At 44.5% G+C, this 26,317-nt stretch overlaps 2 protein-coding genes across 4 annotated transcripts in view; one reads left to right on the forward strand and one right to left on the reverse strand.

The window, feature by feature from the left end:
- LOC141164455 (transmembrane O-methyltransferase homolog) overlaps positions 1-4,494 on the forward strand; it is a 47,098-nt gene extending 42,604 nt beyond the window's left edge. The window contains exons 2-5 of one of the 3 annotated variants that reach the window (XM_073649755.1): positions 557-931; positions 1,373-1,641; positions 2,867-3,063; positions 3,894-4,494. In XM_073649755.1, coding sequence (XP_073505856.1) covers positions 909-931; positions 1,373-1,641; positions 2,867-3,063; positions 3,894-4,184 — 780 coding nt within the window. In that variant the 5' untranslated portion in view covers positions 557-908 and the 3' untranslated portion in view covers positions 4,185-4,494. The remainder of the gene's footprint in view (positions 1-556; positions 932-1,372; positions 1,642-2,866; positions 3,064-3,893) is intronic. The other 2 variants (XM_073649757.1, XM_073649756.1) reach the window with 2 other exon arrangements.
- Positions 4,495-5,830: 1,336 nt separating this feature from the next.
- Positions 5,831-26,317, reverse strand: part of PCDH12 (protocadherin 12) — a 34,603-nt gene continuing 14,116 nt past the window's right edge. The window contains exons 2-4 of the mRNA XM_073649754.1: positions 15,144-15,235; positions 9,902-10,056; positions 5,831-9,369 (exon numbers count right to left, since the gene is read on the reverse strand). Of these exons, the coding sequence (XP_073505855.1) occupies positions 9,023-9,369; positions 9,902-10,056; positions 15,144-15,235 (594 nt within the window). The 3' untranslated portion in view covers positions 5,831-9,022. The remainder of the gene's footprint in view (positions 9,370-9,901; positions 10,057-15,143; positions 15,236-26,317) is intronic.

Here is a 26,317-nt window from a genome sequence, read left to right on the forward strand (position 1 = left end):
ACAACTAAGACCACCATTAGTACATGAATACATCACTAGCACCACCATCAGTACATGAAAACATAATCAGAACCACCAACAGTACATAAATACACCACCAGAACCACTATCAGTACATGAGTTCATCACCAGAATCATCACATGAATACAGCACCAAGTTTAGTACAGCGATCAATTGTAATATCAGGTCTGTCCCATATACAATTGTATCGCATGAACTTACAATTCCTAGTATATCCTTAACAATGGTGAGGTGTTGTTCTCATCCATCAGACTGTGGACCATACAGGTACCACAGTACTGATGAAACACAGGCATTTTTTCACATATCCCCCTGCTCTCAAACTGTCTCTTCACATTCCACCCCTTTAACCCACATTGTCTCCCCATACATTTCCTCTTCCACTTACTGCCTCCTCAAACGTATCCTCCCCCGTTTTCCTTTTCCTCCCCCTTCTTCTTCTTTACTGTCACCTCACAAGATTCCATTTAACAATACATTTTTGGTTTCTTCAGCTCCATTGGAGGGCTTACTGTAACAACTTTCACCTCCTAGGTGGCGCAGGAGAGTGACGTCAGCAGCGTGATCAGATGACCTTATAACACTGCTAATGTCGCCTGATCCGGAAGTACTGGCGGTCAGGTCTTCAGTTGTACTCACGCCTGAAAGACAAGAGTGCAATTGAATCCAGGGAAACAGCGAGAATACAATCTCAGAGTCAGCTGTGAGCTTGATAGCCTGCTCAGAAAACTGCTGAATCCCACTCCGGGGGTCAACAAAATGCAGCCGCCAGGAAGACACCCCTCTGTTATAGCTGTACCAAGGAAAATTGCACAGCCTGCCGCCCGGATATGCCCCCTGACATCCCTTTTTTTGTGTGGTGGATCCTTATCTACTGTATTTGGAGATGTTACCTATCATTGTAATCCTGTATGTGATGATAATTAGACCGCTGACACTCTTTTCTGTAAAGTTTAAAATGTGTGATTTTCTATTTATAGTCCTAGAAGCCAATGTGAAAATCTAAAAGCAGCATAATGTAGAGACACAGGCACTTCCTGGACTGCTTGCTGTAGTTTTGATAAAATCATAGTTTTATCAGCAGGAGGTTATCAGTAGAGGACTAGTAATACTGCTGCCATGTAGTCCTCAATATTCATGAGCTCTGTATAATCCCGCCCCCACCACTGATTGGCAGTTTTCTGCCTGCGCACATTGTACACAGAAAACTGCCAATCAGTGGTGTGGGCGGGGCTATACACAGCGCTCAGCATTCAGAGAACTGCTAGATCTGCAGCAGATAAATTTGTGAACTTCTATTTTTATTTTTAATATAAGTAGAAATGTTAAATAATATTTTAAATATTTCAGCTTTCTACCGTTTATGGGCTCAAATTACTCTCTGCTATTCACCGGTGTACTTGTGCCACTGGCTACTGGTGTGGTCTGGGCACTGTACAGGTATCACTTCTGCCCATCGGACACACACCGGAGTGTGGCTGTGAAGACACAGCAGGGTCTACGTCGATATGTGCTATTAGAATCCACCCATGGAAAACCGGACAGTGTTCTGCAGGCATTTAAGGAATATGCCAGGAAAGATCGCACAATAAAGAAGCTGTTATTTACCGCAGAGCAAGGTACGTACAAAATACAGACATAGAATTATTATATATAACCCCGTCCTCTATGTATAAAGCATCCATATATAATGGCAGCTTACTGCATATGAGTAGGTTCTAATTAGGGATGAGTGAACCCGTGGAAGTTTGGGTTCGACCGAACTTTAGTCCAAAGTTCAATTCTGGTACCAGAACTGTACCCGAACTTGAACCTGAACCCCATAAAAATCAATGGGGACCCGAACTTTGGAGCTCGAAATCTTTCTCTCTGCCTCTCCCTTTCCCCTCCCTCTACCTGTACCTGTCCCCCTCTACCTCTCCCTCTCCTCCCTGAACTCCCGAACTGTAAAACGGACTTCCAGGAGAAGTCCGTGTTCGGAGTTCAGCACCGGACACTAGGTGTCTGGTACGAACCCTGAACTTTACAGTTCTGGTTCACTCATCTCTAGTTCTGATCAGTTCATCATAGCAGCTTCTACTTATATCCAATACATAACATAACTAGCAGTTATAATTTTTTAGTTCAATGAATACTTTTAATTACTTGAGATGCGCTGGATGCTGGTGGCAAATAAGACAAAGTGGGATCCCATTTAGGTAAGAACTTTCAAATCTGTGAATAATTACTTATCCACGAGACAGGGAATATATTACTGATCTCTGCACGTCCAACTGCTGGGACCCCAATGATCTCGACAATGGGGCTATGGATCAATTACTGCACATGTTCCAAGGGCCTGCCAGTAACATTGACTCTGAGGGCCCCCTGCTTAGCTACATGCAAATATTAGATTACCCTAATTCATATATTACCTCTGCTTTTATACAGTAATAAACTTGGTAGTTAGTTAAATTAATTATGGGATGCCAGCTTTGTTTGTACATAGAAAATCAAGTGTATTATGCCAAGTGCTGCAAATATAGGGGGCTAAGAGGTCCACTCCTGCGCATAGGGCCCACTGGGGGATTCATCTATTATCTTGAGGAAAGTCAAAACCTGTCGCAGTCCCATAGATAGTTCATGGAGCAGAGGTCAAAGATGTGCACCTCTGTCCAATTCAAGATGGGGCTCTGCAACCAACAGGTCTTTGGATCTCGACCATTAATTTCTGTAACCTTTAGATCACTTTGATCAGTTGATAGCTCTGCTGTACTATATATTATAATCAGTAAACCCCCAGGATCATGGACATTTTTTTTCCCCTCATTTTATTAATTTTATTAAGTAATATGATTTTCACAGAATGTTTCCTAGAGAAAACCGCCAAACAGTGTTATCCCAGAACAACTCTTTTGTTGGGCACACAATGTGGATTCTCCGCCATATGCCTCCTACAACTTCTGCCCACAGACGGGATGTTGTATGCAATAGAACTAGAGGAAAGCATGGCAGAATCAGCTGAGGAGATGATTTTAGTTGCTGGTTTCAAAAATAATCAGGTAAAAACACTATTTAAGTTTTCATATTTTACTTACTGTGTAGGTTCAGTTCCATGAAGAATTGCAGAATTCCAATTTTATATAATATGTCCTTAGCAACAGACTACAAACTGTCCTTAGCAACAGACTACAAGCAGTCACTGTCAGTGAGAATTTTCTTGATCAGAGCTCAGTTTGGAGGTTAGATCCATAAAAAACAATTATACAACTATTATGACATGGATTTTAAAAGTAAGTACCCCAGCCTCATCAGGTCCAATTGATCTGTTTACTAATATAGGCAATTGATATTGTAAAATTAGTTGAAATATATGCTTGCAGACAGTTTAACCTATTTGAACCCATGTTAAGTACAATATATTATAAGGCAGTGCACTATTATAAGATGATATTGGTATCTTTATTATTTCCACTCCTTTGACCAATGGAGATTAATCATATAATAATGCACTGTCAGCAGAATACAAGCGCAGTTTATTCCAACCTGCATTCTGTGGACAAAGGCTGATTCTTAGCGACTTAACACATAGGCATGGCCTCTGTTAACAGAATACAGCAATGTACACCCAACCCATCCATGCTCCATTCCCAACCCCTTTAATGGTGCTCAGCATCATAGCAATGGCGGAGCATGGCTTTTGCGGTACTCAAGAGATTTGCCAACTTCCTGGAGTCTTTGAGGTCTCTCCATTTCAAGGAGCCTCCTGGACTTTCCAGGACCAATGTCAATTATGATATAGACTTCTTTCAGAATGTCTAAACTTTAGTGACATGTGACCCTCATTAGATATCTGTTTTGTTAACTTTTATCTTCTGCTCCTTTCTTCCAGTTTAGACTGTTGTGTCGACACCCAGTAGATGCCATTCATGTCCTGAAAAGCCAGTTTGGTGTGAAGAAGGTGGATTTTGTGTTGATGGACTATCAATGTGACCAACAAATGGAGGACTTGCTGGCTCTGGCAGAGGTCGGACTTCTGTTCACTGGGACCCTAATATTAATTAACAACACCGACCATCCAGCATCCAAAGGCTTCATAGAAAATATTACGCGGGCTGAAGGTTATATGATTGTAGATGCTTGCAATGGGCTTCTGAAAGTGGAATATGTGCAATCTCAATAACCAAAATATATATTAACTGATGGTCTAGATACATAGAAGAAAAACTGAACAAATATTGTGCTACTATGAGCAGCCTTCGTGGCCTAACGTACTACCATGCCTTCAGTGTCTCCGGACATATCTCCCACTGCTCACATCTGAGATATCATTGGTGGGCAATTTCAAAGGGAGCTGCCAGCAGTGGATCTTGATGATTTGTCTGCTCATCATGCAGAGCATTCTTCAGACAACCATTAATAGCAGCTAAGTGCGTGTAATTCTTCACATGGTGCTCATACCGAATAAATAGAGATCTTTTGAAAGTTTTGTTTCTTTTCTGTTCATAATTTACATAGCATTAACCTGTCTATCCATCCTGCGATTTCCATAATCCAAACCTTTTCCTTCTTGGTGCTGCAATCTCAATGTTGAGGACTGTATGTTGCACATCTTCTTTGCTAAACTGCTGATTTCAACAATTCTATGTTCCCTAATGCTCTGTGCACCTTGAACTCAGTAAATGATGTGTTCGGCCTATCTAAATAAGGCAGTAAACTAATGCCGACGGCTTTAGTGTAGCTGATCAGAGGACCTATAAAGGGGTTATCCAGGACTATATTAATTTCTAACTGTGGGCCTAAGAACTAAAAGGCAGGTAGTTGATCTGCCCAACGCAAATCAATGCCGGCATAAAGCGGTCACTGACTGATCCTGTCGGTGATCCTATGATCTCTACTGACATCACTTCGACTTCTTTTCCACTCCGCTTTGTTGACAGGGCGTGACGTCGCAGTCACACCCCTTCAACAGAGCAGAGCGGAAGAAGAAGAGCTGCTCTATTGACATGGAGCAGCTGAATCACCAGCAGAAACGGCAGTGACCTCTGAGCTGGCGCCGGATAGAACAGGCAGGGAGTTGCTTACTATTTAGCAACTCCCGCCTGTTCATTTTTTTGGTTCGTTGTAAAAAAGTTATTTAGTTCTGAATGATAATAATAATAGCTGCAAATGTCCTGAGAAAAACTGACAGGAAGAAGGGGGAGATGAAGCTGCAGGCTCTCTGCAATCTATGTACTGTGAGAGGGGGAACAGCAGCTGGAAGACAACTGAATGGCTTACAGCAAATATAAGACAAGGGAAAAAGGGTAGAAAAAATTTAGGCAAGCCACGAGTGCACTTTCCTCAGTCTTAGATATGGCTTTCATCAGTAGTTGAGCAACTTCTCGAGGATCTTGGATGGACCAAATACAATTACTCTTTATTTTGTATGCACTAGTGTAGATGAGTGTTCCCAGGGAAAGCAGTTTCCAACCTCCAAAAGTTATTCTGTGAGTTTTTGAAGTGTAATTTCTTCATGAAGGAAACAACGTCAGTAAAATCCCAGCGTCAGTATCATTTCCTATCTGCTGAGCTATCAGTTACGTGCTCCACCACACTGTACAGACTCTCTGCCATCAATGCCTGGCTGATATCAAAGGGATGTCCTCTGACTATAGGAAGTGCTAGGTGGTTGGGAGTGCACCCATATCACTCACCAGCAATTACTTACAGAACGTTAAGCCAATGTACATGAATGATTGGCCTATCAAAACTTCCTGAACATCAAAATACTAATTAATTAAATGACTCAGACCCTAGCTTGCGTGTGATATCACTTTCCAGTACAAGTTAGAGTTTTATTAATTTTATTGAATTGAACACAGTTCATATAAGGCAACAATGTAAAAGTACAAAAAAAACTAGAAAACTAAGTTAAACGTCGATAAATAACATAAATAATAAAAAGAATGTTACGAGTCTAACGTATGTCCTCAGCCCGGCATGTTGAATGGTCGGCTCAACAGAAAGAATTATATCGCAGGGCTAGGATAGATTTCTCCTTATGGAGAGTGACATGCCAGGTCTGGCATGCCAATATGAGGAGACTTAAATGCCTTGCATGCTCCTCTGGGAAATTAAATATGCAAATTGTCTCTTCAGAGAGGAAGAGGACTTGAAGTCTAGTGCCACCTATTAGAAGTAGAGATCCTACAAGTTATTATCAACCCTTTAATGAGCTTTGAAATGTGACTTAGGATAAAAGCCAAATCAGAATCTCAATTTGTAGACACAGTGTTTCGGGGTATTGCCGCTCATCAGTACAAAGTATGAGACCTGATTCGGCCTGGTGAGAGCTAGAAAGCCATTGACTTTTTGGGTGATGATTAACTTGAAGTGGTTAGCAGTAGTTCACTAAGAGCTATGTTAATTAGTAACTTATGGTAATGAAGACCTGATATAGTGCATGTAGATCAGTGATGGGGGGCCACATGGAGCTCTCAAGTGCCTGATGTGAAGCTGCCAAGGGAAGGGATGTGCATATGCAAAGCAGAGGAGCTGCTCTCTGTTCTCCTTTGTTATGGCGGCACTGTGTTATATTTACCATCTCCAAATCATGTTGTGTGTGTTGTTATGTATGTTTTATGAAGTTTTATTTTTTATATATTTCTGATCTTTGTTCCCCCCCATATATCAGTGTAGATTTTTTTTGATCACTTTGTTATCCTTTGCTAAATCCAAATCTACTTTTAACTAAATAAAATGCCAACTCCAAATTGAAAGTCGTATCTGACTGAGACAGTGTCTGTAATGGAGGCCCCCATGACCTATACGCTGATCTATGGAGTAAAAAATGATATACATTATATGCAAAAAAAAAAAGTACGAACATTTATAAAAAAATAATGTTCATTGTATATTGAAATGCCATTGAATACCTTCAATTTGTATGTCAGCATAAAAATGTAATGCTAAAAGAATGGATCTCTTTTAGAGCCAATGTAAAACATTTAGTAAATTCGGGACCTGTCACCAGGTCAAATGTGGCCAGCTTTTGTTTGCAATACATTCCCACTGCTCCCCTGAGTATTCCATTTTTTAATTAAATCGGCCATATGGTTCCAGATACATGGGCCTTTTAAATTTTTGCTAATATTAATGGTCGTTTCAAAGGGGTGTGGCTCACAGGATCCTCTGGGGCGTGTCTTTTGCCTGCTCTGCATAATTACCACACCCATTGGTAAAGTTTTTAAAAATTAACACTGAATAAAAAAGCACATATCTCTGGAATCGTATGGTGGATTTAAAAAAAAAAAAAAATACGGAATACTTAGGGGACTAGTTGGTCACTTTTTGACCTGGTAACAGGTCCTCTTTAAGGATTGTGTTGCGTCTAATTGACAATTCTTCATGGAAAAAAACGATGCAAATGACCCATAATACAAGAAAACCTTCGCTAGCACCACTCACTGGAGGAAACATACCGTGTAAGTTTGACCCTTTAAAGAGCCTTGTGAGTTTTCAATGTAATTTAAACTTTTTTAGCTATTTTTAATAACAAATATTCTGGGATAAACTATTTAAATAAAATACAGTGTGATAAGCCAGGCTACAAAATATAGCAGAAAGTAATTCTAGATAAGTCATCCAGTCTAGGTTGTCAAACCAGTTCACTCGAGTACTCTGCTTAATCAGCTTCAGAAGCTTCGGGTTAAGTTGAACATCTATAGACATGTGAATAGTATATACACGATATACACAATTGTTTTACAACTACCTTCAGTCAAATTTCTTGAATGTGATTAAAGAAGTTTTCAAGTTTATCAAAATTATACTTAACCTGGCTTATAAAGGTGAAAAAAGAACTGATACCCTTACTCATCTCGTGCAGGTCCCATCCCGGTCCTTACTTGGTTCCCTCAGGTCTGTGCTTCCTGGTACAGGAAAAGGCTACTCAGATAACCATTGGTGGGTCATCTTTTCTGTGGAAGCAGGAAGTACAAACCATCAGAGATGGCTTAAGGGCCAAAACAGTCCGTGTACGACATCAGTGAGAGTGAGTATCATTTCTTTCACGTTTGTCAACAAGTTTTCACCTTAAGTAGAATTGATATTGGTTGGTAAACCCACTCAAAATAGTAATTTATAAAACTTACTGATATAACTCAATGCTTCAAGAGTTCCCCAATTTTAAGACCTCTGTTTCAGTCCTAGGTCTTGTTATGTCTACTTCCGGCTTCCGTTCAACACAAAAGAGCATTTCCTTTGTCTACACGTCATCAGTGTTGAGTGTAAAGGGCTAAATTTCTTCTCAATTCAATAGGTAAACCAACCCCTTTTCTGCCTATGCATTTGCTGTGACAGAGAAGGGGGCTGATTTAGTTACTGAAATTAGTCAGCTAGCCCCTCTGACACATTGCACTTGCCACAAATATTGACAACGAAAACTCTGTCAAATGTCAAACACAAATCGGAACTAGACCCACCAATGTCTGAGCAAGTATCTTCAGATAATTGAAATATGTTAGTAAATTGTATAACTTGCTATTTTCATCATAGTTAGGATATTTAGTTTTTTAACTGGATAAGTTATGTAAAAAAAAACTATTTCAGCCAATCTTCTATTTTCTCTACATGTCCACTACCGCAACTGTTGCATACAGTGCAAATTAGCCCTTGTCAAAGATAGTGCAAATTTGCCTTTGGTAGCACCAATAGTAAAATACTATGTAACTGTGTGAATATGTTATGTTCTACTGTCTTGTATAATGAGAAAAATCCATGTTTCCAACTACTCTTAATGATCATACTGTAAAAGTCACCAATAATCCATATTCATCAATTAAGGCAAGTGTTGCCATAGACTTTTCATCTTCATATCTACAAATCTCCCATTCAGTCAATGCGAATTCAAAAACTTCATCCTAAGTGCCATATTGATACACGAGCAGATGGATGGCTGAGACTAGAACCTCATGCTCAATCATCTTGTTGACTCTCAATTAACAGTCTTCTGGTTAAATCTTGGGCCCATCACTTTTATTACTGTCCATACCCATCCATGCTCTTGCTGGAAGCCGACAGCCTCATAAGCACCTCAGACGTTGCATTTCCATGAGATTCGGCTTTCTGTGTCAACAGCATCTCAAATAGAGAACTCATTTCGGATAGGAAGGTGCTGGCCAGTCTGTTCTCTTGAGACCCATCAGACGCTTTGCCAAAAGTCAGAAAGGTTCTGAGATCTTCTTTGTCGGCTGCCGTAATTGTGGGCTCTTGAGTGATTTGAGTATTTGGGGTGAAGACATTCTCTTTGTAGTTGTTGGCTAAAGGCAAGGAAAGACGGGCAATCCACCCTGGATCTAGATCACTCAACCGATTGCTCTCGGTACCTGACAAAAAGATAAAAAAGGCATTTGTTGTAAGACAGTTGCTGTTTTAAAGAGCTGATCGCACATCCCACCTACAGTATATTAGATCCGTGTGACGGAAAGTGCTCAATTCAACATTTGACGCTTAGAAAAATATAAAGATTTGAGAGTCCTCAGTGGTTGATACCTTTTAATGGCAAACTGAAAAGATGGTAACAAATTGCAAGCTTTGAGCCTACTTAGGTCTCTTCACCAAGCATTCCATGCCTGATGAAGAGACCTGAGTAGTCTCGAAAGCTTGTAATTCACCATCTTTTCAGTTTGCCATTAAAAGGTATCAACCACTGAGGACTCTCAAATCTTAATATTTTTCTATCTACTGGCCTACAGGGTACAAAGATATATATTTTTCCTGTATCATATGGCACTTAGGCACTTGTGATAGATAGGGCATTTCATTTTTTCCAAGTAAGCTAGGTCACATCTAATTATGCTTTGCAGCAAATTTCTATTCCTCAATGGCAGAAGGTGATGTTGAATTATGGCGACTCACCTATACATGGACCAAACAGAGCCTCCAGATTGTCCTCTACCATCTGATGGGTAGAAGAAAGATCTCCACCAGGCTCAGAGTCCAAGTCACCAGCCTCGCTTTCACCATGTCCACTGTCCTTTGTGCTCTGCCAGTCTGTGTCTTGTCCAGCACATCTGAAAGAGTTAATATAGACTGACCATCAATTCCTAAATTCATTCAGTGAAAGCAGAAAACATCTCAAAAAATATGTAAAAGGTGAGAGAGACTGTAAGAGTAGGAACACACTTGAATGAGGTCATAATAAAGTGGCAAGTGGGGTTATACAGTTTGATCAAAAAGTATAAATCTGTTCTTGTCTTTATTTCTATCATTACTCAGCAGCAATAAGAGACATCATCGTACCGTTGATATCTATATTCCACCCATTAACTACAGGCACTCCTACAGCGTGTGCTGTCTAGAGAAAATGTTTGTGCCACTTGAATGATTTTTCCATAAAGTAAAAAGTGTTTTTTTACAGTATAATGTAAATGTGTACTAGGACACTAATGCTCATTTTATATATATTTTTTTGTTTTAGTATTGATAAACCATTTTTTAGGTACAGTTTTAGCGTTCATCTTATTGGTTTAACTTTCATTAGGATGTATCTTATGATGTAGTAAATGAAATATTGAAATATTAACGTAGTTAATATGTTAAAATATATCATATTTAATTCTGCAAAAACACTTTCAGTGGGAGCTGCAGTACCACATAGGATACAAATTTATGGATGGTATGTATGTTGTACAGCAAAAATAATGTATACTTAAAGGGGTTATCCAGGACTATATTACTTTTTTACTATGGGCCTAAGAACCGCACAGCACAGATCTCTTGCCGGCGATTCTGTGGTTTCCGCTGACGTCTCGTTGACAGAGCAGCTGCTTCTCTTTGGCTCTGCTCTGTGATGACGGGACGAGACTGCCTATGTCATGGTGATTGACAGCCGGCTCCCCTCTGCGGAAAGCCGTCAAGCTCCGTCAACAGGACAGCCTGGAAGAAGAAGAAGAGCTACTCAGTTGACATGAAGCAGGTGAATGTGATCCCTCTGAGACGTCATTGAATAGTTAACAAATTCCTGCCTGTTAATTTTTTTTACCATGAGCCAAAAAAACTAATATAGTCCTGGATAACCACTTTAATGGGAATTTGTCGGCATGTTATAGGAGGAACTGAGCAGATTGATTTATAATTTTGAGGGAAAAGGTTCAGTCTAACTTGTACCATGACTGTAAAAAAAAGAGCTGGACCTCACATCCAAATATTATACACTGCAGATAAGCAAACTTTACAAAACTGGACACAAGATTCTTAACATTTTGATCACAATGTATAAGCCCACTGACACATCATGGCGAACCTCTCAGTGGGTCACTATTCAGGTGTAGCGCTGCAAAACTGCATCAGTATCTCATGTACCAGGCAAAGCCCCTACTGCCCTCAGCCACACCACCCCACAACACCATAGTAATAATGGCCACCATACAGTACCAAAGCCAAGTTAATCTAAAAAGCTAACCTTCCATGTGGTATCAGACAAAAAGCTAAGATCCAAACACATGGGACGCTTTTCGCAGTCTCCTGCTAATTTAACAGGGGCAGTCTGATATATAGTTTTGTGGGAAAAGATTTCCTTTAACATGTAACTCATTCATTTATAGTCCTGCTTCTTCAGGGACCGCCTACTGGACTCCTAAGCCCCAAAAAGATCAGAGATTTTAATGAATGAATTACAAGTTATACTAAACCGTTTCCCACAAAACTATACATCAATCTGCTCAGTTCCTCCTACTCTATAACTTGATGGCTGCAGATCAGACTCAATTTTCATGTGACAAGTTCCTTTTTAGAAAAAAAATGTAATTAAATCCCTAAATAATAAACTCTAGTATATTCTGTTATCATTCTTTTATGATATATACTAACTGGTTAATATGAACGTATTAGTATGGTGGATTCACAGCATATATTTTAAAACTGAATTTGTGATTGCAGTTTTTCTCAATTTTTTTTTTAAAAAATTTAAATATCTAAACAATGTTCACTTTTTTTTTTACATCACGTTTTAAGACCTGCGCCCAACATGACAGCAAATAAAATAAATTACAACACTATTTTTGTTAGGGCTAAAAAAAGTTTTGCTGGTTTGGAGATACAGTGAAACCTCTTTCGGACGTCCCCATAGTAAAGTGTTATTGTAGGAAGGTGGTTTTCTCAAAGAAAATGGCCAATAAGAATAAATATGGGGGAACTGAAAATATGGAGGTGTTCTTTTGGAGAGGTTTCACTGGTATCTCAATTTAAAAGGCTTTTCCAGTTTTGGAAAAAAAAAAACTGTCCCCTAGCTTGTTTGTTTTAAGACAACAGACTGCTCTGAAAAGGAAAAATTATTGCTCACCATACATAGTATCTTGACGGGCACCGTTCCAATACTGCTGACCGACAAAAAATGCATACGGCGAAAAAAAGAGGGGATGAATGGCACATCAATGTTGAATAAAAAATCTTCAAACTTTATTACATAGTCATCAGATTAAAATCCACACGATAATTTTGGAGAAAACACTTTGACGCATAGAGTATGACTAAGGGCGCAGCTAGTGTCAGAAACGCGTCAGAGTGTTTATTCCAAAGAAAATGAACAGAGATAAAGTAGTAATAAAAATCCTCTTTTTATTCCATGGGGATAAAGCAGAAAAAAGAAAAACACATGGCAACGCGTTTCGAAAGCAATCCAGCGTCCTTCCTCAAGGCTGGATTGCATTCAAAACGTGTCGCCATGTGTTTTCCTTCTCCCTGCTTTATCCCCATGGAATTTTAATATTTGAATAAAAAGAGAATTTTTTTTATTACTACTTTATCAGAAGCTGGAATCTCTGTTCACTTTCTCATGTTCTTCACACTTGTCAGAGCGTTATTCCTTGCACGCTGGACTTCATCATACGGTGAGCTGGCTACTTTCCCATTTCCCCCCCCCCCAAAACAGTCATGTAGATTTTAATCTGATGACTATGTGAAAAAGTTTGAACATTTTTTATTCAATGTGGATGTGCCATTCCTACCCTCTTCTTTTCACTATAAACAAACTTCTTTGCTCACCCTCCTTTGTTCCAGCGCTGAGTCTCTCCGCTGTTGCTCCCGGTTTCGGTTATTGTCTGCAGCGCTGACATTGCATCAATAGCGCTTCAGCCAATCGATGAGCTCAACAACTCTGAGCAGCTCTTGCTGTAAACTCAGGTAGAACTGCTGAGCTCAGTTATGTCGACAGGGTGTAAGCGCCGCAGTCAATAACAAACACAGGTTCCAGCAGGGCTCTACAAGGGAGGGTGAGTATAGTGACGGGTTATAGGGGTTTTCCAAACCTGGAAAAGCGCTTTAAGTTAGTTCTTACAATCTAAATTAGGAAGGCGCTGCCTCAGTTATACTATGTCTTGAAACGTCAGACTTACAGTGCCTACAAGTAGTATTCAACCCCCTGCAGATTTAGCTGGTTGACACATGCGGAATTAACTTGGCATTGTGACATTTGTACTGTAGATCAGCCTGGAAGTGGGAAATGCACTGCAGCAAATATTGTTTTTTTTTTTTTTTTTTAAAACGTTAAAAGTTAATTCAGAGTGTCATTTATTATTCAACCCCTCAAACCACAAGAATTCAGTTTGGTCCCCCTAAAGTATTAAGAAGTAGTTCAGGCACCAAGAATAATGAGCTTCACATGTGTGGATTAAAGATCTCTTTTGCCAGCCTTTTCTGACTATTTAAGACCCTCCCCAAACTTGTGAACAGCACTCAGACATGGTCAACATGGGAAAGACAAAGGAGCATTCCAAGGCCATCAGAGACAAGATCGTGGAGGGTCACAAGGCTGGCCAGGGGTACAAAACCCTTTCCAAGGAGTTGGGCCTACCTGTCTCCACTGTTGGGAGCATCATCCGTAAGTGGAAGGCTTATGGAACTACTGTTAGCCTTCCACGGCCTGGACAGCCTTTGAAAGAGTCCTCCCGTGCCAAGGCCAGGCTTGTCCGAAGAGTCAAGGCTAACCCAAGGACAACAAGGAAGGAGCTCCGGGAAGATCTCATGGCAGTGGGGACATTGGTTTCAGTCAATACCATAAGTAACGTACTCCACCGCAATGGTCTCCGTTCCAGACGAGCCCGTAAGGTACCTTTACTTTCAAAGCGACATGTCAAGGCTCGTCTACAGTTTGCTCATGATCACTTGGAGGACTCTGAGACAGACTGGTTCAAGGTTCCATGGTCTGATGAGACCAAGATCGAGATCTTTGGTGCCAACCACACATGTGACGTTTGGAGACTGGATGGCACTGCATACGACCCCAAGAATACCATCCCTACAGTCAAGCATGGTGGTGGCAGCATCATGCTGTGGGGCTGTTTCTCAGCCAAGGGGCCTGGCCATCTGGTCCGCATCCATGGAAAGATGGATAGCACGGCCTACCTGGAGATTTTGGCCAAGAACCTCCGCTCCTCCATCAAGGATCTTAAGATGGGTCGTAATTTCATCTTCCAACAAGACAACGACCCAAAGCACACAGCCAAGAAAACCAAGGCCTGGTTCAAGAGGGAAAAAGTCAAGGTGTTGGAGTGGCCTAGTCAGTCTCCTGACCTTAACCCAATTGAAAACTTGTGGAAGGAGCTCAAGAATAAAGTCCACAAGAGACACCCAAAGAACCTAGATAACTTGGAGAAGATCTGCATGGAGGAGTGGGCCAAGATAACTCCACAGACCTGTGCCGGCCTGATCAGGTCTTATAAAAGACGATTATTATCTGTAATTGCAAACAAGGGTTATTCCACAAAATATTAAACATAGGGGTTGAATAATAATTGACCCACACTTTTATGTTTAAAATTTAATAAAATTCAACTGAGCAACATAACTTTTTGGTTTGTAAGATTTATGCTTCTGTTCATAAAACCTACTCTCGTTTGCAGTTTGAAAGCTCTAACTTATTTACATCTTATCAAACCAGCTAAATCTGCAGGGGGTTGAATACTACTTGTAGGCACTGTATAACAAATGTATCCCAGATGTGGTCCTTCTAGGTGCCTTCAAATATTTGTATAGCCTGACATTTGTGCAAAATCATAGCTATTGTTAAAGGCTCTGAAGACAAGGATGACTCTGTGTGTCACTATCTACTAATTGGAAGCAAGTTCCTTCATACAGTCAGCCATTAATTTTGTCGCGTTACCTGCCAGCTTTAGACGAGTACTTGTTCCCTCTGTGAAGTGTCTTGGGGTGAACTTGTCCTTGGTGGAGCAGGGACAGGAGCTGAGAAATTTGCTAAAAAGATGAAACAAAATGGAATGTGTTAAGTTTCGGTACAATGAAATGATAACTAGGAAACTGACGGGACGCATATGAGATTTACTCTTCTTGCGGAAATCTGTCATCGTTATTACATTTTACCTTCAGAGGAAAAGTAACAGATTGCACTTGGTGAATTTTACCATCTGGCTCTAATTAAATGACTAGTTGACTAGCCTTATAGTTACTGACTAGTTTTAATGTTACCATACATTTTTAACGTGTAGTCAATCTATCCAATGGCCTCCAGTCTGCTTCTCCTTCTGTATCTGAGATCAGAACCTGGTTCTCTTCATGTCCAAAATGGCCAATGCAGATGCATGGGGACCACTGTGGTGAGCCTGAGACATATCTCCCCTGCCTTCCTCTGCTGCAGGATGGACTCTGTACCCTCATCATCAGCGCTAGTCCATCCCACATTAATGTAAAGGCAGGAAGGCTTGGTTCACACTTCTCTGCAGAAGCCATTTTGGATAACTGGACATTGATCTCCAACGTGGCTGGAGGGTCAGGAGACCAGATGCCATTAGATATAGTGACTATGAAATGCGAGATGAGCAAATAAAATTGTGGGACCCTGGTGTAGCAGCCTTCATTCTGTGAATGCCTCCTACTTTCAGGCATCCAAGGTTACTCTTTCGATTAGCGACGTCATGTGTGCATCACGCCACATCGATGACTTTGTACCAGACCATCTGATCAAAAGTGGATTGATTAGGTAGGAGGTGATTTCCAGATCTCCTGTCCAGCAGCCACAGAATACTGACCTGGCAGCTGGACCAGAGTCCTGCGAGTCAAATTTGCTCATCTCTATGAGATATGTATAGTCACAAGTAGATAACAATAAGGACCTGGCACTTCAAGATGTGATGAAAAGGTTTCATGAAATTTATTAACATAATTCTTCAAAATTAAATTGACGTTTCGGCCTCATACGGCCTTCATCAGAACAAGGTTCTGCCCAGTGGGTATGTGGAAAACCAAACAATGGCAGGGTCACAGGAGAAAAGGGCATAGGTAAAACAGCGCTATGTGAGAAGAAGCACAACCATGCTCTAGGGGATAGCTGCTTGCACTTGAAATATGGCTTTTAAGCTCGTGGAGGAGGAAGCTTTTCACAACCTCATGCCGGCGGCGGGCCCGGGTGTCCATACTTGGTCCCCAGCCGCCACTATTTCTCCCGGTATCGTCTCTGGCTTCCACAAGCACGGGTCCCACAACATTACCCGTGCCCTTCCCAGTGCACTTACTGGGAAGGACCGCCTAACCACAAACACTTGGACAGGTGAATGTGACCAGGGACGGTACGGAGCTAGTCCACAACTTTTTTTGCTGAGAGTTGTATTTAGCTCAGTGAAAGTACAGGCATAGAGGGAAACCGAATCTACTCCGGCTGTCATTTCTCAGTCACCAGGTTCCGCCCATTGTCACACACGACCATGCCTGGCTGTATGTTCAGCGGTGAGAGCCACAGATCAGGCTGCTGTGTTACAGCTTTCAACAACTCTGCAGAGCTGGGCAGTTTGTCAATTAAGCATTAAGCATGTTATCTTCAGCACAGCCTGTTGCCGCTTGGCCAAGGCAGTGCTGCAGTGCTGTCAGCTTGTGACTGATGTGGTCATTTCGGACATGGAGGAGGAGGTGCATGAGCTGAACAATGTGATTACATTGAGGTTTTTTATACTAAAGAAAGATCCTATTGTTTTGTTTTTCTTTACGTCATTTTTTAAGACAAATGCATTCACTGGGAAATGTCATTTTAACATTTTACAACCTTAACTGGCAATGTGGTGTGTGACACATCATCAGACACATCCTGTTTTATTTATGATGGAGGGACTCTGAAAGTCATAAAGCCTATTTTTATAGGGACATCAGACGGCCCTTACTATTCTTAAAAGGCCAGCAGTCGGCCCTCGCTATTGTTAGAGAGCCATCAGCCGGCTATGCTTTGTTGTTCCCATTATTAACGAGTGAGTCTCCTATACTGTTATTGCGTATCCAGTTACTGCAAGGGTTGCCAAAAATTTGGACGCAACCCAATACCCCTTTGAAGAGACATAGACGAGGGTCTCAGTAAAAAAAATGTTCCCATTATAAAGGAGCGGGTCTCCTATAGTGGTAATGCCCATGCTGTGACTGCAAGGGCTGCCAAAATTTGGGAAAAACCCCACTAAGAATTTAAAGATACATAGAGCAGGGCCACAGTAACAAGGTACGACATGTTCCCATTAGAAAGGAGAGGGTCTGCTATACAGTTATAGGGTATGCAGTGAGTACAACGGCTGACCAATTTTAGGAAAAACCCCACTAAGAATTTAAAGACACACAGAGCAGGGCCACAGTAACAAGTACGACATGTTCCCATTAGAAAGGAGAGAGTCTGCTATACAGTTATAGGGTTTGCAGTGAGTCCAACGGCTGACCAATTTTAGGAAAAACCCCACTAAGAATTTAAATACACATAGAGCAGGGCCACAGTAACGACAAATTCCCATTAGAAAGGAGAGAGTCTCCCATAGTGTTGGCCTATGCAGTGAATGCAAGGGCTGCCAAAAATTTGGAGGCACTTAAATGCCTCTTGGAAGAGACGTGGAGGAGGGCCTCATAAAAAATGTTCCCATTAGAAAGGAGCAGGCCTCCTATACTTGTAATGCCCATGCACTAAGTGTATGGGCTGATAAACATTTACCCTTGGGGGGTATACATGAACATACTGTATAAATTTTTTTTTTTACGGGCATCATAAACACCCTTTAAAAAATTATGTGGGTGCTGCATCATGGCCCACTGTCACCCTGGTGATATGGTGGTGGAGGATGAGGAGAAGGAGGAGGACAAGAGCAAATAGCCAAAATCAGGAAGCGTATACCTATGTGTGGGTGTGAAAAGGTGCATGGGAACACATCTCCCAAGAAAAGACACTGGATTTGAGTTTATGTTACATTGCTATCATTCAGTGGTGTTGAGAAGTCTGGCCCAATCCAGCCCTTGTTCATTTTTATAAGAGTTAGCCTGTCAGCATTTTCAGTTCACAGGCAGATGCGCTTATCAGTTATAATTCCACCAGCGGCACTAAAAACCCGCTCAGATAAAACGCTGGCGGCAGGGCATGCCAGCACCTCCAAGGCATAGAGAGCCAGTTCATTCCACGTATCCAGCTTGGATACCCAATAATTATAAGGCACAGCGGAATCACGGAGGACGTTGGTACGGTCGGCAAGGTACTCCCTCAGCATCTTCCCAAACTTTGCACTCCTTGTGAGAGTACCCTGCGCCTCAGGGCCTGTGCGATGGGAGGGTCTGAGAAAACTCTCCCAGAACTTTGACAGTGTTCCCCTGCCTCTGCTGGATTGAAGTTGTGTCTCTCTCGCCTGTACTCCTTGGTTGTCCAACGAAGTGTGCCCTCTGCCGCCAGCGTTTTCAGATGGGAATTTTTTTAATAGTTCCGCAACAAGGGCCTTCTGGTACAGCCCCATTTTTGTAGACCTGTCCGCCTCAGGAATAAGAGATATAAAGTTCTCCTTGTAGTGTGGGTCTAGAAGTGTCACCAACCAGTAATGACTGTCACCCAAAATTTTGAGAACACGAGGGTCATGGGAAAGGCAGCATAACATAATCTCAGCCATGCTTGCCAGACTACTAACAGGTAAGACTTCCGTGTCCTCACCAAGAGGATGACTGACCATGCTCTTCTCCTCCTCCTTCTCCTCTCTGTCCTCTGGCCATCCACGCTGAACAGACGGTATGACAGCTGTGCAGGTAGTACCGTCTATAGTGCATGAAACTAGCTCCTGTCCTTCCTCCTCCTCCTCTTCCTCATTGTCACCCAATCCACGTTGGGGTGAGATAAGGCTTGGCTGTGTGTAATCACCCTGTATGGTTCCTTGCTCCATCTCATCGTGCTCTGCCGGCAATGCATCCTCTTTGATTGTGAGCTGAGAGCGTTTCAGAAGACAGAGAAGCGGGATGGTGACGCTAATTATGGCAACATCGCCGCTCACCATCTTGGTGGAGTCCTCAAAGTTTTGGAGGATCGTGCATATGTCTGACATCCATGTCCACTCCTGAGGTCTTATGTGTGGAGTCTGAACTGAATACCGATGGCCTTGTTGATGCTGGTACTCAACAACTGCCCTCTTCTGCTCACAAATCCTTCCCAACATCTGCAGTGTAGAGTTCCAATGTGTGGGGACATCACACACCAGTCTGTGAGCCGGAATCTGCAAACGCTGCTGAAACACTACAAGGGCGGCGGAAGCTGTAGCTGACTTTCTAAAATTGGCACACAGGCGGAATACTTTAACAAGCAGATCCGGCAGCTCCGGGTTGGATTTGAGAAACCGCTGAACCACGAGGTTAAGCACATGGGCCAGGCATGGTACGTGTGTGAGCTCGTCTCGCCTCAGAGCCGCCACCAGGTTCCGGCCATTGTCACACACGACCATGCCTGGCTGTAGGTTCAGCGGTGTGAGCCACAGATCTGCCTGCTCTTTCAGAGCTGTCCACAGCTCTTCAGCTTTGTGCGGTTTGTCACCTAAGCATATTAGCTTCAGCACAGCCTGTTGCCGCTTGGCCGAGGCAGTGCTGCAGTGCTTCCAGCTTGTGACTGATGTGGTCATTTCGGAGATGGAGGCTGAAGAGGAGGGCGAGGCTGAGGAGGATGAGGTGCAGGAGCTGTAGACCGTGGGGGCAACACTGATTGACCTAGGGCCCGCAATCCATGGCTTTGGGAGGACGTGTTCCGTCCCAAGGTCCGACTGAGTCCCGGCTTCCACTATGTTAACCCAGTGTGCCGTCAGCGAGATGTACCATCCCTGCCCACAAGCACTTGTCCACGTGTCCGTGGTTAGGTGGACTTTCCCGTAACTGCATTGTTGAGGGCATGGCTAATATTTTGGGACACGTGCTTGTGTAATGCAGGGACGGCACACCGGGAGAAATAGTTGGCGGCTGGGGACCGAGTACCGAGGGACGACCGCCGCCATCAAGTTGCGGAATGCTTTCGTCTCCATGAGCCTAAAAGCCAACATTTCGAGCGCAAGCAGTCGTGAAATGTGAGAATTTAGTAGTGTAGCCTGTGGGGCGTTGGCTGCATATTGGCGCTTGCGTTCCAAGGACTGGGGTATGGACAACTGAATGCTGTGCTGGGACAAGGACATGGACGTGCTTCCTGATGCTGCTACTTGAGAGTGCGCAATGACAGGTGCAGGGCAGGAGGCATCTTCGCATGCACCATGGACAGGGGATTGGCTTGCATGCACAACAGCTTAAGAAGCAATGGTGCCACCTGCAGACACTGTTCCTGGACCCTGGGGTTCGGCCCACGAGTCGGGTGCTTTGCTGCCATGTGCCTGATCATGCTGGTGGTGGTCAGGCTGGTCGTTTTGTCACCTCTGCTGATGCTGGCCTGGCAGGTGGTGCAAATGGCCTTTTTGGGGTTATCGGCAGAGTCTTTAAAAAACAACCAGACTCGGGAAGACCTAACAGTTGTACTGGCAACTTCCGTGTTGGTGTTACGGGGAACGGTTGCCTGCCTTCTGTCTGCAGCCACCACACTGCTTCTTCCTGCCTGTTGGGGTGCTCTGCCTCCCTCCCCCTGTGTGCTGCTGTCTTCGCTCAGCATGTCCTCCTGCCAGGTTTGGTCAGTTGGGTCAGTTACTATATCATCCACCACCTCGTCTTCCACTTCCGCACCCTAGTCCTCCTCCTGACTTTCTGGCAATTGTGTCTCATCATCGTCCACCTCTTGTGACACTTTCCCACCGTCGCCTTCGTGTGACCGTGGCTGCTCAAATATTTGGGAATCGCTACACGCGATCTCCTCTTGCCCCGCTTCAAGTGGGCCAGGCGAGAGGCCCGAATCTATAAATGGAAAAGTGAACAGCTCTTCAGAGTGTCCAAGTGTGGGATCAGTTGTCTCTGGGTACTCGGCATGGTTGGAGGAAGGAGGATCTGGGTGAGGAATATGCGGTACAGACTCACGGCTACTGAGACTTGACCGTGTGGAAGACAGGGTGGTGGGGGGGTGGCTAAGTAACTGGAAGCATTATCTGCTATCCAACCAACAACCTTTTGACACTGCTCTGGGTTCAATAGTGGTGTGCTGTGGTCCCCTAGAAATTGGGACAGGAAGGTCAGGCGAGAAGATGTGGGTGTTTGTTGTGGCACAATTTCAGCTTGCCCACGGCCTTGTCCTCGGCCTTGCCACGTGCCTTGCCCATTTTAAATGGAGGACAGTATCTTCCACGCTCACTACAAATGACTGAGTTTGGAGCGAACTTATATGTGATCCGTGTGACGGAGAAAACAGAGTTTTAAATACCTGGCCTGTAGGTAAGTGGTTTGAACAGCAAACTGCTGTGAATTGCTTCACACTAAAGGAAATTTTTAATGGAGGCCAGAAATGGCAGTATTTTCTGACAACATATACAAAGCTGGATTTCTAGCGCTGTAATATGGAAAGTACCTGGCTGTATTCTGCAGTGCCAACAAGCAAATGGTGCAGAAAAATGTGTTCTCTGGATTGCTTTTTAAGCAAATGATGAGGATTAAGATCCAAAGAAAAGTATTCTTGGCCCCTGAGACCTGGGCTTTTGTATAGAAATATCTAACAGCAGCAAAAGGCAGAACTGGAATGGAGCCTCTTGTGCTATATGCACTGCAGTCTGCTATATATCCTGCCTGCCTATATACACTGCCTGCCTGATATCTCTGCAGATGGATTAGTCCTCAGAAGGACTGTTTGTTAAGATGGATATGTGTAATGTATGGTTTTTCTCCCTACACTACCTAATACACAAGCAAATCTCTCCCTGACGCAGCAGCACCTCTCGCTACACTGTCTGATTCCGGAGTGACTGTGACGAACATGGCGGCGCCAGGTCTGATATACACCTGATGACACTGTGCAGACAGCCAATCACTGTAATGCCACAACCAACATGGCTACTGCATTACAGTGAGCGCCAAACATGCAGGTAAGGGACCCGAGCTCCCGCCGAGCAACCCCGGAAATACTCGGCGAGCGCCGAGCATCTCGAGCAGTGAAATGCTCGGGCGAGCACAGAGCAGTAGCGAGCATGCTCGTGTGGCGCCCCTGAGGGTTCAGTTGCCACAGGGGTACTGCACCTCAGAATGAGGTGTGGTATCTCCTCTCCCAGGTAAGGATGGAGTACTACACAGGACCCCAACCACACACTCAACACTACACCACTCCAGTTCTGAAGGGGGCCTAAAGCATCATAGTGCTGCCCCGGGTCTGAATGGAGGAGTTGGGTGGAACCAAAGTTAGGGGGAACCACATAGTGAGTGAGGGTGGAGGAAGCATTTACCTAAGCACTTTATTAGAATTGTATATAACTGGAGGCCATCTTAGTAACAAGGTCTTTGGTCGTGGGTCTTTTGGACGGCAAGTCAGCACAAGGCTGCGGCCGGCTGAGGGTCCACGGTTCCCGGTCTCAGGCCTCGAGACGGGGGGTCGGGGCAGAGTTATAACTGGCTCTGTCCCCGGTCAGGGTCCAACCAAGAAGGCCCAGGAGGGGAGCAGAGGAGATAGGCTCCACAGGCGAAAGGATCTCAGGGGGTGTGGACGGAGCGGAGTCGCCACCTGCATACCTTATTCTGGCCCAGCCAGAGAGACCCTGCCGCAAGAGGGGGTACCGGTCCCCGATTATCTGACTTTGCACTTTATGTCTCTGTCGGAAAAGTCCGGAGGCTTATGTGGATCCCAGGGGGATACGGACGGAGCGGAGTCGCCACCTGTATGCCCTAATCTGAGTTTATCCAGAGGGACCCGGCCTTACGCCATGTTCTCACCACAAGTCACCAAAAAGGGCACCCAGTCGGTTTGGGAGCTACACGTTACCCATATAGGACATCGCAGTACCCGTACGGAACTCAGTGGGGGACACAAGGCGAGAGAAGTAGGACAAGAGAGGAACATTCTAGAGCAGGGGTCTTGTCAAGTGCTCCTGAACTACCTGGAGTGTGCTGAACCCCACCCTGGTGGCCGCAGCTCGCCGCGTGACAGCAGAGAGAAGCTCTGAGCTAAGTAACCACCACAGTGAGTAAAGACTTGGATGACTTCAACTACTGCCTCTGTCTATTCTTTCCTCCGCGGCTTTGCACCCGCCAATGCTCTACTCTACACCCTCTTTTTCTACACTGCCCTGAAGCCCTGCTCCACCTGTGGGGAGCCGCACCAACTAAGCTGCCTGAACACCGGCCTCAGAGGACTGTCGCAGCGCTGGTGATCCTCACCAGAATCTACAGGTGGCGTCATGAACATTTCCCTATCCCATATCAACTTCCCCTTTTTCCTTTGCCTTTTAAGAGTGACCCCAGGGTACGGGCCCGGGAGCCGACCACCGCGACATCCCCATATCCCCAAGGTCAGGCAACAACAAGGCCCGGGCGCCGAGTCGTCCCCCCATCCCCTGGGCGCGTCACTCGCTCATCACTAGTGGCCATACATCTGAAATGTGTAGAAGATTTTCAGTGCCAGAGTGGGGGTCGCTTTAAGGTCCACCTGTCATTAATTCCATGTTTTTTGAGTTAACTGTAGAAATCATTCCAAAGAGTCCATAGGGACCCTAACTATAATATCAGTTTCATTTTTTGGCATGACCATTAGAAACATTTTGACAAGTCTTTGCTTCAAACATGTAAAAAAAGCATATACTACATACAGTGGTGGCCAAAAGTATTGGCACCCCTGCAATTCTGTCAGATAATACTCAGTTTCTTCCTGAAAATGATTGCAATCACACATTCTTTGGTATTATTGTAACATACCTGGCGGCGTCCTTGCATGGTGGTCCATCTCCCACTGTGCAAGAGGGCGCACTTGATCTCCTGTCCAGAATGTCTCTCTGGCTTCCCTCCATGCTGTCTGTTTGTGTCTGTCTCTGCTGCTTAAGGGCGGCGCCCGATCACTTCCTGCTTTTTGTACCTGCTGTGGGTCACACCCCTTGTGCGTCCTCAGCCTATTGCTGTCTGACACTTGGTATATAGCTCAGCAGCTCCCTTCTATCCCTGCCTGAGCATAGTGTTTTCCTTCAGTGTGTGCTTGCACTCTGAAGGTGCCAGGTCCCGTCTTTGTTTCCTTGTCTGCCTTTCCTGGAGGCTGTATTTCCAGGCCTGTCTGAACTTAGTCCTGTATGTCTCCTGCTTTGCGGTATTAGTTCCCGTGTCTGAACTAAGTCCTGTATGTCTCCTGCTTTTTGTATCAGTTCCCGTGTCTGTACTGAGTCCTGTATGTCTCCTGCTTTTCGGTATTAGTTCCCGTGTCTGAACTGAGTCCTGTATGTCTCCTGCTTTTTGTATCAGTTCCCGTGTCTGAACTGAGTCCTGTATGTCTCCTGCTTTTTGTATCAGTTCCCGTGTCTGAACTGAGTCCTGTACTTCTCCTGCTTTGCGGTATTAGTTCCCGTGTCTGAACTAAGTCCTGTATGTCTCCTGCTTTTTGTATCAGTTCCCGTGTCTGAACTGAGTCCTGTATGTCTCCTGCTTTGCGGTATCAGCTCCCGTGTCTGAACTGTGTCCTGTATGTCTCCTGCTTTGCGGTATTAGTTCCCGTGTCTGAACTAAGTCCTGTATGTCTCCTGCTTTGCGGTATTAGTTCCCGTGTCTGAACTGAGTCCTTTCTGTGTTCTCTTGTCTGTCCTGTCTGAACACGCTCCTTGCCTGTTCGTTCCGCCTTCTAGTGGCCGTTTTCCTAGACCCGCTCCTGTGTCTGGTCTGTCCTGTCTGAACACGCTCCTTGCCTGTTCGTTCCGCCTTCTAGTGGCCGATTTCCTATCCCGCCTGTGTTCCTACCTGCTAGTGCCTCCCTGTCTGCACTCTAGCTGTGCTTGCCTTTACCCCCCTGCCTGCATACCCGCCTGCCTGCATACCAGTCGTGCCTGCCTATACCCTCCAGTCTGTGTGCCAGCCTACCAGCCTGTTCCTGTATTCCCCTGTGTGGGTCAACAGCCGTGTCCGGGGTCTGTCCTGGAGTAGCACCTGGTCCCTCTGCTCGGTTCCTCCTTGGTGCACTGGCGTCGTATGCCGTCGTGCGACCCTGGTCGGATCGGGTGAATACTTAGTCACGCCCCTCCAGGCATTCACTCTCCGGCACGGTCCAGTGGAATCACTACCAATCCCACGCACACGCCGCTTAGCCCGGGCGTGTGCATAACAGCATGCTCAGGCCATGGTTCCCGTTGAGCCCCACGGCCTTCGCTCTTTGAGAAGTTTTTCCAGCGAATACATGCATTAAAATAAATAAATAAATTTTTTTCCCCCTTTAGCTGAGTTCCAGGCGAATTACGCACCGTCCAGATGGATCTATCAGCTCTCGTTCCTGCGGATCCGCCACGTTACTATGGGGATCCAAGACAGTGTCGTGCATTTGTGGAGCAATGCATGCTACACTTTAAGGCCTACCCTCTCTATTTTCCTTCCGATTGGGCTAAAGTGGCCTTTATGATGTCTTACCTGGCGGGTGATGCCTTGGAATGGATCAACCCCCTATATGAAACACAGGATCCGATCCTCCGGGACCTAATGGCCTTCCTGGTGGCCTTTCTAATGGTCTTCGATGATCCTAACCCGGAGGCTCCTGCTGAAGCTTCACCTCCCAATATCCCGGAGCAGCCCCGATGGGTAATGTGTGTGGGTAGCGCAATAGTCCTCCAGCCCAATGAGACTACTGCCCACCCAGAATCCTCACAGGGTGACTACGCTTTCCGGAATACTTCTCTCAACCTCAAGAGGCAGTCCAGACGTGCTAGACGTAGAGGCAAGCCGTCACGCCAGGGTCTGTCCTCCCTGAGACCTCCTGACCCCAACCTTGAAGTCCCTACTGAAGCTTCATCTCCCTGTATCCCGGAGAAACCCCAATGGGTAATGTGCGTGGATAGTGCACCAGTTCTCCTGCCCGAAGAGACTTCTGCCCAACCAGACTCCACACAGGAGAACTTCCTGCACCCGGCATCAGATGCTTCTCTCTCTTTAACCGGTGTGCATGTCCAAGGATGCTCCAAAGCTGTGGTTACCTCTGAGTCTGTGCACCTC

This window comes from Phyllobates terribilis, unplaced genomic scaffold, assembly GCF_046119375.1.
Source record: "Phyllobates terribilis strain yellow unplaced genomic scaffold, ASM4611937v1 Scaffold_10__3_contigs__length_209671492, whole genome shotgun sequence".
Taxonomy (NCBI): domain Eukaryota; kingdom Metazoa; phylum Chordata; class Amphibia; order Anura; family Dendrobatidae; genus Phyllobates; species Phyllobates terribilis.